Genomic DNA, 15919 nt, shown 5'->3' with positions numbered 1-15919 from the left:
CTATTCTCTTTCTTTCTGAGCTAGCTATCGTCTAAGTTTCACTTCCATGCAGTGCCACGCTCCAAACGAAAGTCTTCAGAAACATCTTTCTAATTTCAATATCAGTGTTCGAAGTCAGCAGATTTCTTTTCTTAAGGAAGCTCTTCCTTTCTTGTGATAGTCTGCATTTTATGTTATTTTACTACCCAAGCAACAATATGCATCTATTTCCTTTAAGACTTCATTTCCTAATCCATTACTTGTGTTTTGGACTTATTTATTTTCACATTGCACTCCTTATCTAACACTCTGACCATACCATTCAGCAATTTCTCTAGATCGTCTGCAGTCTCAGATAAAAGCATCGGCAAATCTTAAGGTCTTCATTTTCTCTCCTTGGACTGTGATTTCCTTTCCGAATTCCTCTTTGATTTCCTTTTCTGCACCTTCTTATATATACATTGATAAGGAGGGGGCAAACTGTAGCCTTTCCTCAGTCCTGTCTGGACTGCTGCTTCTTTTTCAAAGTCCACTATTCTTATCACTGCAGACTGATTTTTATACAGATTGTAGACAATTCTTCGTCCTCGGTATCTGATGCCAATCATCTTCAGAGGATGTTGCTGATGAATTTCATTCGTTCAGGTTTGGAGCAATGTCACTTTAACTCTACGTGACTTGGTGTGCTTGGTGGAACAGGTATCCTAGATTGCACAGCTAACTAGGGTTCAATTTTGGGTGCGTGGTAAAATTCAAGAAGGCACTGTCCAATTTCAATTTGCCAAATAATATTTTCTCGGGTGAATAGCGATATTTAATCAAACGTTTGTGAGTGTTGGAAAATCTCATTGGACAGATACGATCTGCGTCTTAACGTCAGGAACATTGAATACCTAGAGTGTGATGTACAAAGTGATTGGTCACTTGACATGGATGGCGTTGAGATCTCAAAACATCTCGGTTTAAATATCGTGCAGCACTTATTCAATCGGATGGTGACACGCTCCGAGATGTTCAAAGCAGAATCAATGCTACCTGGATGAAATGGCGCCAAGACACAGCAGTCCTTATAGATCGGAGGGTGCCAATATATCTGAAATCCAAAATCTATAGAACCATCATTAGACCAGTTACACTGTACAGAACTGAGTGTCGGCCAGTTACAAGGCAACACGTACAAGAGCTGCATGTCATGGGGATGAAGATTCTTCACTCTCCAGTAGGACTCACTACACTGGATCACATCAGAAATGAGGATGTTCGGATGGCATTTGGTGTAGCCCAAATACCTGAGAAACTGCCAGAGAAACGCTTATGATCGTATGGCTACGTGCTACGCAGAAACGGTTATCCAGTTGCGAGAAGGAGATTACACTTAAGTCCTGAGGGCCCCGAAACAGGAGGACGACCAAAGGAGCGCTGGCTCGACACTCTGCAGGAAGACATGCATGTGGCGAAGGACTTTCCTGAAGATGTACAAACCAGGAAAATTGGTCGTGGGCCTCGCAGCTGTAAGCTTGTATCCGAAAGATAGTGGGTTGGAACCCCACTGTCGGCAGCCCTGAAGATGGTTTTCCGTGGTTTTCCATTTTCACTTCAGGCAAATGCTGGGACTGTACCTTAATTATGGCCATGGCCGCTTCCTTCCCACTACTAGGACTTTCCCATCCCATCGTCGCCGTAAGACCTATCTGTGTCGGTACGACGTAGAACAAATTGTAAAAAGCTATGTACAAGACCGCATCAAGTGGAAAAGACAGTGCAGAACAGCAGACCCTTCAATTAAGTGTGATAAATGCTAATAAGAATATGAAGAACAAGAATCAGCTGAACATCGCGCTGCGGTGACAAATTTCCCAAAATCACGAAACGTATTCAGAGATAGAGTTTCGCACGGGCTCGGCTCGCAATGTATCGTGTTGTTCATTAATATCCACTCGGATGTATTTTTGCAAAATTTCGAATTAATGAAATAATACACGTGAAGTGTCGTGGTAATATAATGTAATATTATGTCAAGAATCACTCTAAAATACACGACAAATAGAAATTGAATTACATTTTTTCTACAGTTTAGTAATATTTGAAATTAATGTGAATTATTTATATCGATTCTTTAACATTTTTCTACCTGTGAAATCATTAATCGAGTGCCGTAGGACAATCAGTATTACGTGTCACAGTAGTAGGAGCGTACGTATATAAATTTCTCCAAGTTCCAACCCTGAATATGACCATCAGAGAAACACGGAGTTCCCAAATTAATCCTAGCTACATTCAGCGATTGTTCTTGTACCATGTTTACAGTCATCGGGAAAGCTACGTTATGCTGACGTGGTAAAACCTCATAAACTAGCAACAGTTGTTACTATTAAAAGGGGACCGACGCCTTTGACCGATCGAAAATTAAATTTTCAATTTCTTTATTTAAAATTGAAATTTACTCTTTATAACAGTGCAAAATGTTTGTTAGTAACTCCAATCATTTCGGAGTTATGACCAAGAATGTGACGCTCTGTCATCCAATCAAGACCTTTATCGGTGATAATGTTGCTCGTTTCTTATAACTTTTGATTTTCAGAACCGTTTCCCTCATAAATCTGAAAGTATTAAAATATTAAGATGAAAGTTTCCATGAGCGTACATTGAGAGAGAAGAATAAGATATACGTGAATTATTGGTTAAGTTTAAAAAACCATTTCCAAATGAAAATTAATGAAAAATTGACAATTGGAAATTACTTCATGAAAAAAAAAACATTTCTACTTGATGGACTTCACTGCTTCTACTGTACGTTTAGCTATAATATTACTGAACCTAATTTTAAAAAATTATCGGAAAATATTCATGTCTTTGGAAATTATGAAGTAAATAGTGGTCATGATACACCGACATATTGAATAATTAATGAGTATATAATGGCATAGGTTTATATAATTTCTAAATTAGTAGGCATATTATTAAACTATAATGCGTTCCTGATATTATTGATTTCCATTGTTGCGGGGAAAAGTTTAATACACCCCATTTTTCTATGTTCAAATGTGTGAGTCCCCCTTAAGCATGTAGTTATGATTTCCATTAATGTTGAAGTTGAGTTTAAAATTTTGAGAGCAGACTTGCCAATTGCTGCAATCTGAGGCTAAAAGGAAGTCTTTTACAGGTTGGAATAAACAGAATGAACAAATACGTAATAAATACATCGTTTTAGAATTAAGGAGCAAAGAGTACTAGGAAACTACGGTGCACACGATTGTTGAAGTAAGTAATCCGCAGCTCAGAGCAATCACGGAACTTGGTTGATTTTTCAAAGAATATTGCTACATTCTATCAAAAAGCTGTAATGAAAAATAAGACAGGAACCCTCGAAGACTTAAATAATTGTTTTAATGCTGAAAGCATGTCTTAGCAGGCAAAATAGTGGTTACCATACTACGAAAAACGTAACATTAAGCAATTTCCTTAATTGTGCTGAAAGTTGAATGGCTAAGGGGCACGAAAACGTTTCAAATTATGAGTCTTGAATAGCTCTATCAAACTCAGAAAACACATTTCGAAAATCACTTCCGGCCTAAATACAGTTCCGGAAAAACAACCTAAAATCGCTTGTTTCTTTACCCGTTTTTATTCAAATCCTAGGCAAACTAACTTGGTTGCATAATTCTTTCTGTAATGTGTTCCTGGGTTCAATACACTCAGGCGGTTTCTTTATTTTCTTTTGCAAAATTCCACAGCGAATGTAGTTATAAAGGCTTAAATGAAACTCTTCATTGACTCACATGAGCGCTCGTAGTGGTACTTAATTGAATCTCTTCATTGACTCACATTAGCGCTCGTGGTGGTACTTAATTGAATCTCTTCATTGACTCACATTAGCGCTCGTAGTGGTACTTAAGTGAATCTCTTCATTGACTCGCATTAGCGCTCGTAGTGGTACTTATTGGAATCTCTTCATTGACTCACATGAGCGCTCGTTGTGGTACTTAAGTGTAACAATGCATCGACTCACATTAGCACTCGTTGTGGTACTTAATTGAAACTCTTCATTGACTCACATTAGCACTCGTTGTGGTACTTAATTGAAACTCTTCATTGACTCACATTAGCACTCGTTGTGGTACTTAAGTGAAACTCTTCATGGACTCACATTATCGCTCGTAGTGGTACCTAATTGAATCTCTTCATTGACTCACATTAGCGCTCGTAGTGGTACTTAATGGAATATCTTCATTGACTCACATTAGCGCTCGTGGTGGTACTTAAGTGTAACAATGCACTGAAACCCTTCATTGACTCACATTAGCGCTCGTAGTGGTACTTAAGTGAATCTCTTCATTGACTCACATTAGCGCTCGTAGTGGTACTTAATTGAATCTCTTCATTGACTCACATTAGCGCTCGTGGTGGTACTTAATTGAATCTCTTCATTGACTCATATTAGCGCTCGTGGTGCTACTTAATTGAATCTCTTCATTGACTCACATTAGCGCTCGTAGTGGTACTTATTGGAATCTCTTCATTGACTCACATTAGCGCTCGTGGTGGTACTTAAGTGTAACAATGCATTGAAACCACGGCCGACTGGATACCTCGCTGCGCTCCTTATACCGGCCTTGACAATCGCTTGTGAAGCCCAGCATAAAACAGTAATTGGAAAGTTTCACCATAATGCCGCTGGAGTGCTGGCCTACTACCCACTGACAGAAAGCTGTATACCGCAAATTGCCGCATTTCCAGTTTTATTTTTTGGTTTTGCTGTCGTAAATGTTGGCAATGTTTTCGCAATGAGGTGCTTATTGACTTGATAATGAGATCTGATAGTTATGCGCTAGTGAGTTTATTTTTTATTGTGTAGTGCGGTGATTATATTTTTTAAATTGTGTTTACAAATCTTAGAATTTGAGACATTATTGTGCACCTTTTCGTACTTCGAGCAGAAATTTTATGGAAAGAAGAACAAAGTGATTTCTCGCTGTAACTTCGTCCTGAACAAGGATTTTAATTTATGTGCTAATTCGTTTTTAATGGTGTGTTGATTTGATTTTCTTTAACTGTGTTAGGAAATATTCGAATATATATTGCTGTGTGCCTTTTTTGTATTCCGAACAGGAAAAAAAAGCGAAGGGACACCATCATTTCACGAATTCTCTGTAGACCAGGACAAAACTACGGAGTGGCTAAAAAGCAGGTAACACTCTCGTCTTAGTTTTCTGTATCTACGTCGGGTATTTACCTTCGTTCTTCCTTTCTTTCTTTTTTCTTACTCTGTTTACCCCTCCAGCGTTGACTTTTCTCTCGGACTCAGTGAGGGATCCCACCTCTACCACCTCAAGGGTAGTATCCTGGAGCGTGAGACTGCGGGTCGTGGATACAACTGGGAAGGATGACCAGTACCTCGCCCAGGCGGCCGCAGCTTCTATGCTGAACAGGGGCCTTGTGTTGGGGATGGGAAGATTGGAAGGCATAGCCAAGGAAGGGGGAAGGAAGCAGCCATGGCCTTAAGTTAGTTACCATCGTGGCATTTGCTTGGAGGAGAAGTGGGAAACTATGGAAAACCACTTCGAGGATGTCTGAGGTGGGAATCGATACCATCCTCTACACAGTTGACCTCCCAAGGCTGAGTGGACCCCGTTCCAACCTTCGTACCACTTTTGAAATTTCGTGGCAGGGCCAGAAATCGAACCCGGGCCTCCGTGAGTAGCCGCTAATCACGCTAATCAGGTATTTTTTACCCATGAATTTTCTTTCACAGAATAATCTTTTAGGCGGTGTCGTATTTGCCGTATTTGTCGTATATGACAGCAACACAACATATTTTTGTTCAAGATAATCTGAACTTTAACATTTAAACATTGACAAGTAAGAATCACTACTGCTATGACGGTAAGGCCAACGTATGAAGTGTTGTTACCTGAGCAATGGGGCCGATGACCTAGATGTTAGGCCCCTTTAGACAACAAGCTTAATCAACATCGAGCAGAGAACACTTTACAATTGATTTACTCAAAATACTTTTCTATCACTGAATTTTTATTTAAAATTCTTCTTTCGCTATTTGTTTTACGTCGTACCGACACAGATAGGTCTTATGACGCCGGTGGAATAGGAAAAGTCTAGCAGTGGGAAGGAATCGCCTGTGGCCTTAATTAAGGTACAGTCTGATGTGAAAATGGGAAACCACGGTAAACCATCTCCAGAACTGCTGACAGTGGGGTTCGAACCCACTATACCCCGGATGCAAGCTCACAGCTGCACGCCGCGCGGCCAACTTGTTCCACCCTACTGCATTTCAAGTAAAATTTATTGTCTGAATTTAGCATGGCCAGCTTGCCCGGTATTTAATATTCTAGTGAAAAGTATGAATGAAATGTAATCTGAAACTATATATATATTGAAATTAACTTTTTAACATGTTTGAGTGAAAATATTTGTGTTCTGCATACAACGAATATGGAAAAAGTAAGACTCTTATGTTTTGTCCAGCCCCCTTCCTGAGAGCAGCGCTTGAAGAATTTTAAAACTCTAATTGAACAATGACTCTTAATCTCAATATTATCATCAGAAGACAAAAGCATTGTGGTAAATTCTGCTATGTATCTAAATGCCATGATAATAAAAACGATTACTATTATTCCTCACAATTAAGGAACGTCAGTTGGACTACTCCATCCTCCGCAGTTTCATTTCACGAGGTTGTTTTGGCACATATCAATGAAAGTAGCCTTTAGGATTAATCATTTTAACAATATTAGTCAATGTAACATACTATTTTATTCCCTAAATTAAAATACATCGGCAATCGGAGTCACTATCAGAACGTCAGCTGAACTAAGTCATCTCCCTGCAGTTTCATTTCACGACATCATTTTGGCAAATATCAATGAAAGTAACCTTTAGATTAATCATTTTTACAGTATTAACCCATGTAACACTCTCCATAGCTCTAAATTACGATAAATCGGCAACCAAAGTAAATATATTTTCCATAAAGAAGTATGCATTTCTACCGCAAATAGGTCGGCCGCCAGCGCTACGTGTCGAGCTGTGTAACTACTCCCATTACAGAGCTTGGACCCGATTGTCAAGGCCGGTAAGGAGCTAGCTAGAGCGACGCATCAAGTCGGCCGTGTTGAAACCCTTCATTGACGCACATTAGCGCTCGTAGTGGTACTTAAGTGAAACTCTGCATTGACTCACACTAGCGCTCGTAGTGGTACCTAATTAAAACTCTTCGTTGACTCACATTAGCGCTCGTAGTGGTACTTAAGTGAAACAATGCATTGACTCACATTAGCGCTCGTAGTGGTACTTATGTGAAACAATGCATTGACTCGCATTAGCGCGCGTAGTGATACTTAAGTGAAACTCTTCATTGACTCATATTAGCGCTCGTAGTGGTACTTAAGTGAAAACAATGCATTGACTCACATTAGCGCTCGTAGTGGTACTTATGTGAAACAATGCATTGACTCACATTAGCGCTCGTAGTGGTACTTATGTGAAACAATGCATTGACTCGCATTAGCGCGCGTAGTGATACTTAAGTGAAACTCTTCATTGACTCACATTAGCGCTCGTAGTGGTACTTAAGTGAAAACAATGCATTGACTCACATTAGCGCTCGTAGTGGTACTTAAGTGAAAACAATGCATTGACTCACATTGGCGCTCGTAGTGGTACTTAAGTGTAACAATGCATTGACTCACATTAGCACTCGTTGTGGTACTTAATTGAAACTCTGCATTGACTCACATTAGCGCTCGTAGTGGTACTTAATTAAAAGTCTTCGTTGACTCACATTAGCACACGTAGTGGTACTTAAATGAAACCTTTCATTGACTCATATTAGCGCTCGTAGTGATACTTAAGTGAAACAATGCATTGACTCACATTAGCGCTCGTAGTGGTACTTAAGTGAAACAATGCATTGACTCACATTAGCGCTCGTAATGGTACTTACGGTGAAACAATGCATTGACTCGCATTAGCGCTCGTAGTGGTACTTAAGTGGAACAATGCATTGACTCACATTAGCGCTCGTAGTGGTACTTAAGTGTAACAATGCAATGACTCACATTGGCGCTCGTAGTGGTACTTAAGTGTAACAATGCATCGACTCACATTAGCGCTCGTAGTGGTACAAAAAGGCAAGCAATTTAATCGACCGGATAACGATGATTAAGAAAAGAATTATATTTTTACCTAAAATTCGTAGCTCATATCCCTAGGATGTTTTCAACATTGAGTTGCTTTCCTGAAGGGCTAGAACTGTTGATTTTTTAGGACGTCAAGAGATGGCACCACAAAATACACAGTTGTTAAAGTTAATCTGGCCACTTATTTGGCTCTTGTTTTTAAGAGACCTAGAGGGGGAAAAACTGAAACGGACATCTTGAGCTGGTATCACCATGGTTAAGTTTATTTGCAAGTTATTAATTTGTGCAGTTTTATGCCTTTAACTACGTTATTTCTGTACGGTTCGCCTTATTAAGAATTGTAATTTCTTCACATTTCACTGCAAATAGAACGTCTAACCACCTCAGCTACCATTTGTAGGAATTTTAATTTAACACTATTTTGACTGCTGAATGCCAGTTTCTTCTTCAAGTCGACATCACATGTCATGAGGTAGTGCGTTACATTCCAACAGACATTCAGTGCTTGTGTTCATGTAAATATTTCTGTTTTTGTGAGAAATGGATAAGAAAATATAGATCAAGGGGGAACCTGGCTGGCTTGAAGGAACAGACAATTATGAACTTATTTCTGAGGAGGCACGTTTCAGAGAAGAAACCAAATCAGAGTTGGCAGAGCCAGTACAAACATTGGTGAACACACGTGAGGGCACACCCGATTTATGTTTTTCAACTACGAGATCAGCAGTTCCGCATCTGAAGCCCACAAATAATACACCACCTATTCACAATAATAATACGATTTGAAATACAACGCGAGGGAGTCTCATATGTTTTTTTACGCGGATCCAAGCAACGTTTTGTCCATCTGTACAGTTCTTTTTTCAACCAATACATGTGATTTCAACACACCTCATCACGTTTAGTCTATGAAACAATATCATAGTTCATTACAATAGGTCACTCCTAATGTAAAAGACTGTATTTAACTACAAGTAGTGTAATGCCATTGAGCGAAGATTATTATTATCATCATCGATTTATACGAACAATCACTCACAGCAACTTATTGTAACTTCTTCATGTCATTCATTCGACTTACATTTTAAGCATTAGGTCACTATTTGTTTTAATAGACATAATATAATCATACATAATCATGTTTTTAAATTGTTAAAAAAAATTATCAATGTATTATTAGAGGTTTTTACGTTATATATATCGGGGTCAGGGCCCTGACATACCTTGGATGAAGTTATTTATAGCTGATGATGCTCACGAAGCATGAGCGAAACGTTTCCTATCTATAATATATAATTAATGGTTTTATCCCAAATACAAAGGATTGTCATGCAATGAAAAGGTGGTTTTTATTAATATAAGAACTTCTTCTTCTGGTTACGTTTAGTCATTCGTTGATCGTTTTCCAACAGCGGAGGATTTTGGTGATAGGCATTGCTTGTTGTACGTGTTTTGTGTTAATTGATTGGTTACTTCCAGCTTATTAACTCCATCCATTATCTAAAGGCTAAGCCTTGTCGCTGCAGCCACATCCCACGGTCTTCCGCAGTCATTTTCATCTTGACATAGGAAGCAAAACCCAGCTGAGTGATTATGTTCCTAAGGTATGAGAGACGTGGTCTTCCGCTCGACTTCTTCCCTAGGACCTTTCTTTCGAAATCACTCTGGTCAAAGGTGTCATGTCGTACGACGTGTCCAAGAAATGTAGCTTTTCTCTGCTTTATTGAATAAATTAAGGTCCGTTTCTCATCAACGTCATTCAAGATTTGGATAGTAATCTTCTTTTCTGTCCAACTCGTCTCTGTCAGTCTTATCCAGAACCACAGTTCCGCAGATTCTAGTCTCGGTTGTGCTTGTTTTTCCATGTAAATTGTCACGAAGTGGAGAAAAAAATTTTGTGATGCTTACTTCCCCGACATGCGTGGCTGAATTGTGTAGGAAGTCGCAAAAAATGCAGACACAAAATTCAAAATCAAAAACTGCGGTGAAGTACAGAGTTTTATTTATCTCAGTGCTGTGTGTTTATAGAGTAAGTGCGTGTCTTTCACGAGTGCATAATTCCGTTCCAATTTGTTACCTTTAAGAGCCAGTAATAAAAGTGGCTAACCACGTAAACACATTGTATCTCTCATAATGGTTATGTCACCGGGGTCATTAGTGGTGTGTGTGTTCCAGGTTTATGCGCGACTGGTATTTGCTACGCACGTTAATGGTAGATACTTCCTGTTCAACGCTGTAGAGTCTGATCTTTGCATTTTCAAGGCAGGGCTCCCACGCACAGAGCTGTGAAGATATTTAACTTGAACAGGAGTTATCATCTTAATGGTGTAGCCAGGAGTTACCTGTACCTTCAGGTTATGTGCAACGTTGGAACGAAGGAATATATTATGTGATATCTGTCATATCCTGTCAACTTCGAAACCTATTCTGCAGACTGTAGGAGTACTCCAAGGTGACCCCATCGGTCCACTATTATTCACTATAGTATTTTATTTACGAGTTCTAGAATGTCTTTCATTTTCTCACAATTCATTTGCAGACTGTATGAGTACTCCAAGGTGACCCCATAGGTCCACTATTATTCACTATAGTATTATATTTACGAGTTCTAGAATGTCTTTCATTTTGTCACAATTCATTTGCAGACTGTAGGAGTACTCCAAGGTGACCCCATTGGTCCACTATTATTAACTATAGTATTATATTTACAAGTTCTAGAATGTCTTTCATTTTGTCACAATTCATTTGCAGACTGTAGGAGTACTCCAAGGTGACTTCATCGGCCCACTATTATTCACTATAGTATTATATTTACAAGTTCTAGAATGTCTTTCATTTTCTCACAATTCATTTGCAGACTGTAGGAGTACTCCAAGGTGACTTCATTGGTCCACTATTATTCACTATAGTATTATATTTACGAGTTCTGGAATGTCTGTCATTTTCTCACAATTCATTTGCTGACTGTAGGAGTACTCCAAGGTAACTTCATCGGCCCACTATTATTCACTATAGTATTATACTTACGAGTTCTAGAATGTCCTTCATTTTCTCACGGTTCATGAGCTTTACCATCCCTTTGACAATACGCTCATTTTTATTTCGATTTATTGGCACTCTTTTTCTCCACTGTGGGTGGAGTCAAAGAATGCATTTTCTGTACCCGCTACATATCGTACGAGGCTACCAAGAGGGAAACAACAAAAGAATCTGTACTCGTTCTCTCGTATTCTAAGCCCATAAATATGAGTGCGATTTCTTTTATTTACGAGGCAGGGATCATACTACTGAAATTTCCGGGCGGAGTGGTATTTTGAAGGTGCTCAAATACGTCACCCTCGTATGAGTAGATTTACTGCCACAAAAGAGAACTGTGGGAGAATATTCCGGCACTTACACGTCTCCTAGGCTATCAGATATAGATATTATTATTATTAATATTATTATTATTAATAATAAAAATAATAATATTTCGTTACAACCTATTTCGGGTACGTTGAATCAATCATTTCCCTGTTTGTTGTTTTTCCTTAGTGGCCACTGTTTCTTCACTCTTTCTTATCTTCGTTTCGTCTCATCTTCCAGATAGGTTTGGCTTTTAATCAAGACTTGTCTTGTATTTAGTTATTACTTTAGCTGTTCCATCTAATATTGTGAATTTTCTGTAATTTTTAATTCTACTAGGTCTTTTTCAGGTTCTTTAAACCAGTCTGGGTTTTTTTCGGTTACGGAAGAAATCAAAGATTTGTTTGCTTAATCTATTAGAGTTCATTCTGAGATGACCTTAAAATGTATCCTCCTTTTTTGCACAGTATCTGAGTGGTTTTCAGTTTTCTTGTAGTGTGTTTCTTGATGTGTATTATCTTATTATCCTGAAATTTTGATCCAATGATCTTTCTTAAAATTTTCCTTTCTTTTAGCTCGAGTTTCTCCATGTGTTCTTTGAAATGCATGTTCAGTGTTTCTACTGTGCTTCTGGTTTAATCACTGTTTTATAATGTTTAAGTTTGGAAGCCCCTGAAAGGGATTTCTTGATGTTAGTTGGAAGGTCAGTTCAAGTTTATTTCCTTTCTGGAGTCCGACTCGTTGGCTGAACGGTCAGCGTACTGGCCTTCAGTTCACTGGGTCCCGGGTTCGATTCCCGGCTGGGTCGGGGATTTTAACCTTAATTGGTTGTTTCCAATGGCACGGGGACTGGGTGTATGTGTTGTCTTCATCATCATTTCATCCTCATCACGACGCGCAGGTCGCCTACTGAAGTCAAATAGAAAGACCAGCACCTGGCGAGCCGAACCCGTCCTGGGATATCCCGGCACTAAAAGCCATACAACATTTCCTTTCATTTTCCTTTCTGGATCCCTTTGCTTTGCATTCCACATAATTCCAACTAATCCATTCTCCGAGATACTTGAATTCCTTTACTGTTTCAATATTTTGTTCTTGGACTTTGAGGTATTTGTTGTTTGTCATAATTTTGTTTATTATTATTATTATTATTATTATTATTATTATTATTATTATTATTATTATTATCATTATTATTATTATTATTATTATTACTTAAATGTCTCGATAGAAAACCTGTGGAGTAAACCAAGGAGTGGTAGAACACGTTGTAACTTCTTATTTTCGACCGTTCTGTTGTTTCCATTGGTCCTAAGGTTTTTTCTCATCATTCTTCTTCCTAGTATTTCCCCTTTATCTAAACTCTAGTTCAGAACTAGACATTCATTTGCGTAAATACATTCTGGTTTCACCACTATACCAAAGCAAAGCAAAGTCACCTCCGTACAGGCCATGAAGGCCCTTGGAGGAGTGGAAGGTAAAGGCTTCCACCATTGTTAACCTCGGCACATGATGGGGTAGAGTGGTCAGCTCTACGCCCGATCGCCTTTGCCCCCAGAAATTAACCTGGTACTCATTTTAGTGTAGGCTGAGTGAATCTCTGGGCCATATGCACCTCCGGAAGTGGAAATCTCGTTTCTTAAATTTTACGACTTCCTGACGGGGATTCGAACCCACGTCCTTGCGGGCGAGCCGAGCACGCCTTTAACGCCTTAGTGCCTTATTTTAGTATCTTTAGATAAGCATTCTTGTTGTAAAAATTCTTAGTGATGCCATAATCTGTTTCCATCTTATTCTAAGTTCCTTCTACAAAATATTTTTCTAAACCATTTTCTTGAATTATTTACCCTCTCTATTCTACGAATGAGTGTTGTCTAAATTTTGGAAGTGTTTTTTTAAGTTTGTGATAACATTCGCTTTGTTTTTTCTACAAAAATTTTCAAACCTTTTTCTTTGGCTGATAGAAGTTTCGGGTGTTATTCTTAACAAAACTGTCTTGCAGTTCGGTAAGTTTTGATTTTTCGAAAGATCATTTAACTCCTTTTACTATTCTTGAGCCAACGTCCGTAGCCGTGTTGAAACATCGTATCCCGTGAGATCTCCGAAGTTAAGCAACATTGGGCGTGGTCAGGAGTTGGATGGGTTGCCACGCGCTGTTGGTGGGGGGGAGTAAGGGAATGGAGGAGCGGAAAGGAACTGGCCATCCTACCGCTCAGGAGCACCTCTGCGGAGGTTCGGACTTGCCTTCGGGCAGAATAACCCTTACCTTACCTTACTAATCTTGAAGTGTTTGTCCTTTGTTACTGAAATTGTTCATATTAATCCATCCTTCTAGAGCATTTCCACTTTTTCTAGCTTTTGCTGGCCATCAAAAGAGGTCTAGTAATATTTTTACAATACAATAATGTTGATATTTTATTATTTTGAATTCGTGGCATACAGTGAATTGTAATGTTTTTCTGGAAGGTGAAAAGTTTCTTGACAGTAAGATCCTTGTTTCAGGAGACTGTGGATACTGGAGATGATGGAGAAGGCGGTTCCAATAGTCAAAGCACCAACAGTGCCCGCCGAAGAAGACGCCGTCGCCAACAACGCCTTCCTCGAACTGTCGTCAATCCAGACGAAAACTTCTATTTTTATTGGTTGTTTGTACTGACCGTGTGCGTTCTTTATAACCTGTGGACTCTAATCGTGCGACAAAGCTTTCCTGAACTTCAAAACGACGCCAAAGTGTTTTGGTTTGCCTGTGACAGTTTTAGCGACGCTGTTTTCTTGTTCGACGTCGCGGTTCAGTTCAGGACAGGATATTTAGAACAGGGTCTTATGGTTTACGATTCGAAAAAACTAGCAGGTCATTACCTGCGCTCGAGGGCGTTTCTCTTAGACTTGAGTGCACTGTTACCGTTAGATTTGTTACAGTTGAACTTCGGTCCGATACCTATTTTAAGATTTCCCAGGTTTTTGAAACTCTATCGAGTCTACGACTATTACTACATGGTAGAATCAAGAACGGTGTACCCCAACCTGTGGAGGGTGGTCAATTTAATACACATACTCTTGATTTTAGCCCACTGGTTCGGCTGTTTTTATTACCTCCTTTCGGAAGCGGAGAATTTCCAAGGAGATTGGGTGTACCCATACAGGCCTGGCGATTACGCTACATTAACAAGGAAATACCTGGGATCATTGTATTGGTCAACATTAACCCTGACGACCATCGGTGATCTTCCGACGCCTGAAACGAACGCAGAGTGAGTACAAAAACTTCTTTATTTTCCCCTCTATTTATATATATGTATGCTAAAGTTTTTCTATTACTTACAAAATATATGGTGGTTCATTTGTTGAATTTTTAACAACTTCTAATCCAATATTCAAGTTGTAGACTTCTCAATAATTGATTGTGAGTCTTCAAAACTCTCAAACGGGAATTCACTAAAAGTTCGAATTTCATCATAGCTCATTGCGTGAGGAATATGACCTTCAAAATCTCTCGTCTCAAATATTCTCAAATATTTCGTAAAGAAATGTGTAGTGAAAAGAAATCACTTTCGTGCTGAAAATAAATCAAATTGGTATTAGCAATCTGGATGATTTACTATTCTTATGATAGAAGACCAGCCCAGCTCGCACAGCTGAGAGCCGATGGACTGTGTAGAAATATAACCTTACCTGTGTTGATGTGAAATATTGGTCTGAGTAATGTATTCTAATTTAGTAATTTTAAATGTTTATTTGCAACAACTCTGGCTTAATTATTATTTATTTGTAAATTTTATGGCCTTATTATGTTGTTCATGTATTCATAGTTTTCTCAGATTCGTTTACTTTAATTCTAAAATTTTATTATATTCACATCTTTGTGAATTTTCTTATTTTCATAGTTTTCCTATGCTATGGCGTGCACCATCTTGGAGTAAATTACTACGGAAGTAGCGTTTACTGAAGAAGTCCATACTACAGAAGTAAATTACTACGGGAGTTATTTACTCCGGAAGTAACGTCGGAGAGTTGAAGTACAATTTACTCTTTTAGATACTACTACAGAAGTAGCGTTCGTTACTCGCGGAGTAGTGCTGTGTTCGTGTATCTTCTTTAAAGAAATCCAAATAGATAAGGAGGAAAAACGTAAGCGGAAAAGATAAATGCTTGTTAATAGAGATAATGACGGTCTATGCAAAGGATATAAGGTGTAAGAAACACAACATAAAGATGCTGGATAAGAAAGGAAATTCATGGTAAGTCGTGGCGAAAGAATTCAATGCTTCGAGTGACGGAAAACGCAGTGAAAAGCTAGTTAAGATTCTGTAGAAGGACTTAAAAGCAAAGCAGAAAGTCATGGACACGCGGTAAAAATTAAAACTGATGGCGGTTTCTTCATACAGATGGACTACATCCACAGCGAAATTTTCCCATTTTCACACCAGGCAAATGCTGGG

The 15919-nt window shown here is 38.8% G+C and overlaps 1 protein-coding gene across 1 annotated transcript in view; it reads left to right on the top strand.

Annotated features, from left to right (window-relative positions):
- LOC136886748 (uncharacterized) overlaps positions 1-15919 on the top strand; it is a 595319-nt gene that overhangs the window by 240366 nt on the left and 339034 nt on the right. Inside the window, exon 5 of the mRNA XM_068230940.1 lies at positions 13983-14731. Within this exon, the coding sequence (XP_068087041.1) occupies positions 13983-14731 (749 nt within the window). The remainder of the gene's footprint in view (positions 1-13982; positions 14732-15919) is intronic.

Source organism: Anabrus simplex, chromosome X (assembly GCF_040414725.1).
Source record: "Anabrus simplex isolate iqAnaSimp1 chromosome X, ASM4041472v1, whole genome shotgun sequence".
NCBI lineage: Eukaryota > Metazoa > Arthropoda > Insecta > Orthoptera > Tettigoniidae > Anabrus > Anabrus simplex.
Note: the sequence above shows the minus strand (reverse complement) of the source record. Positions and strands in the feature narration are given on the sequence as shown.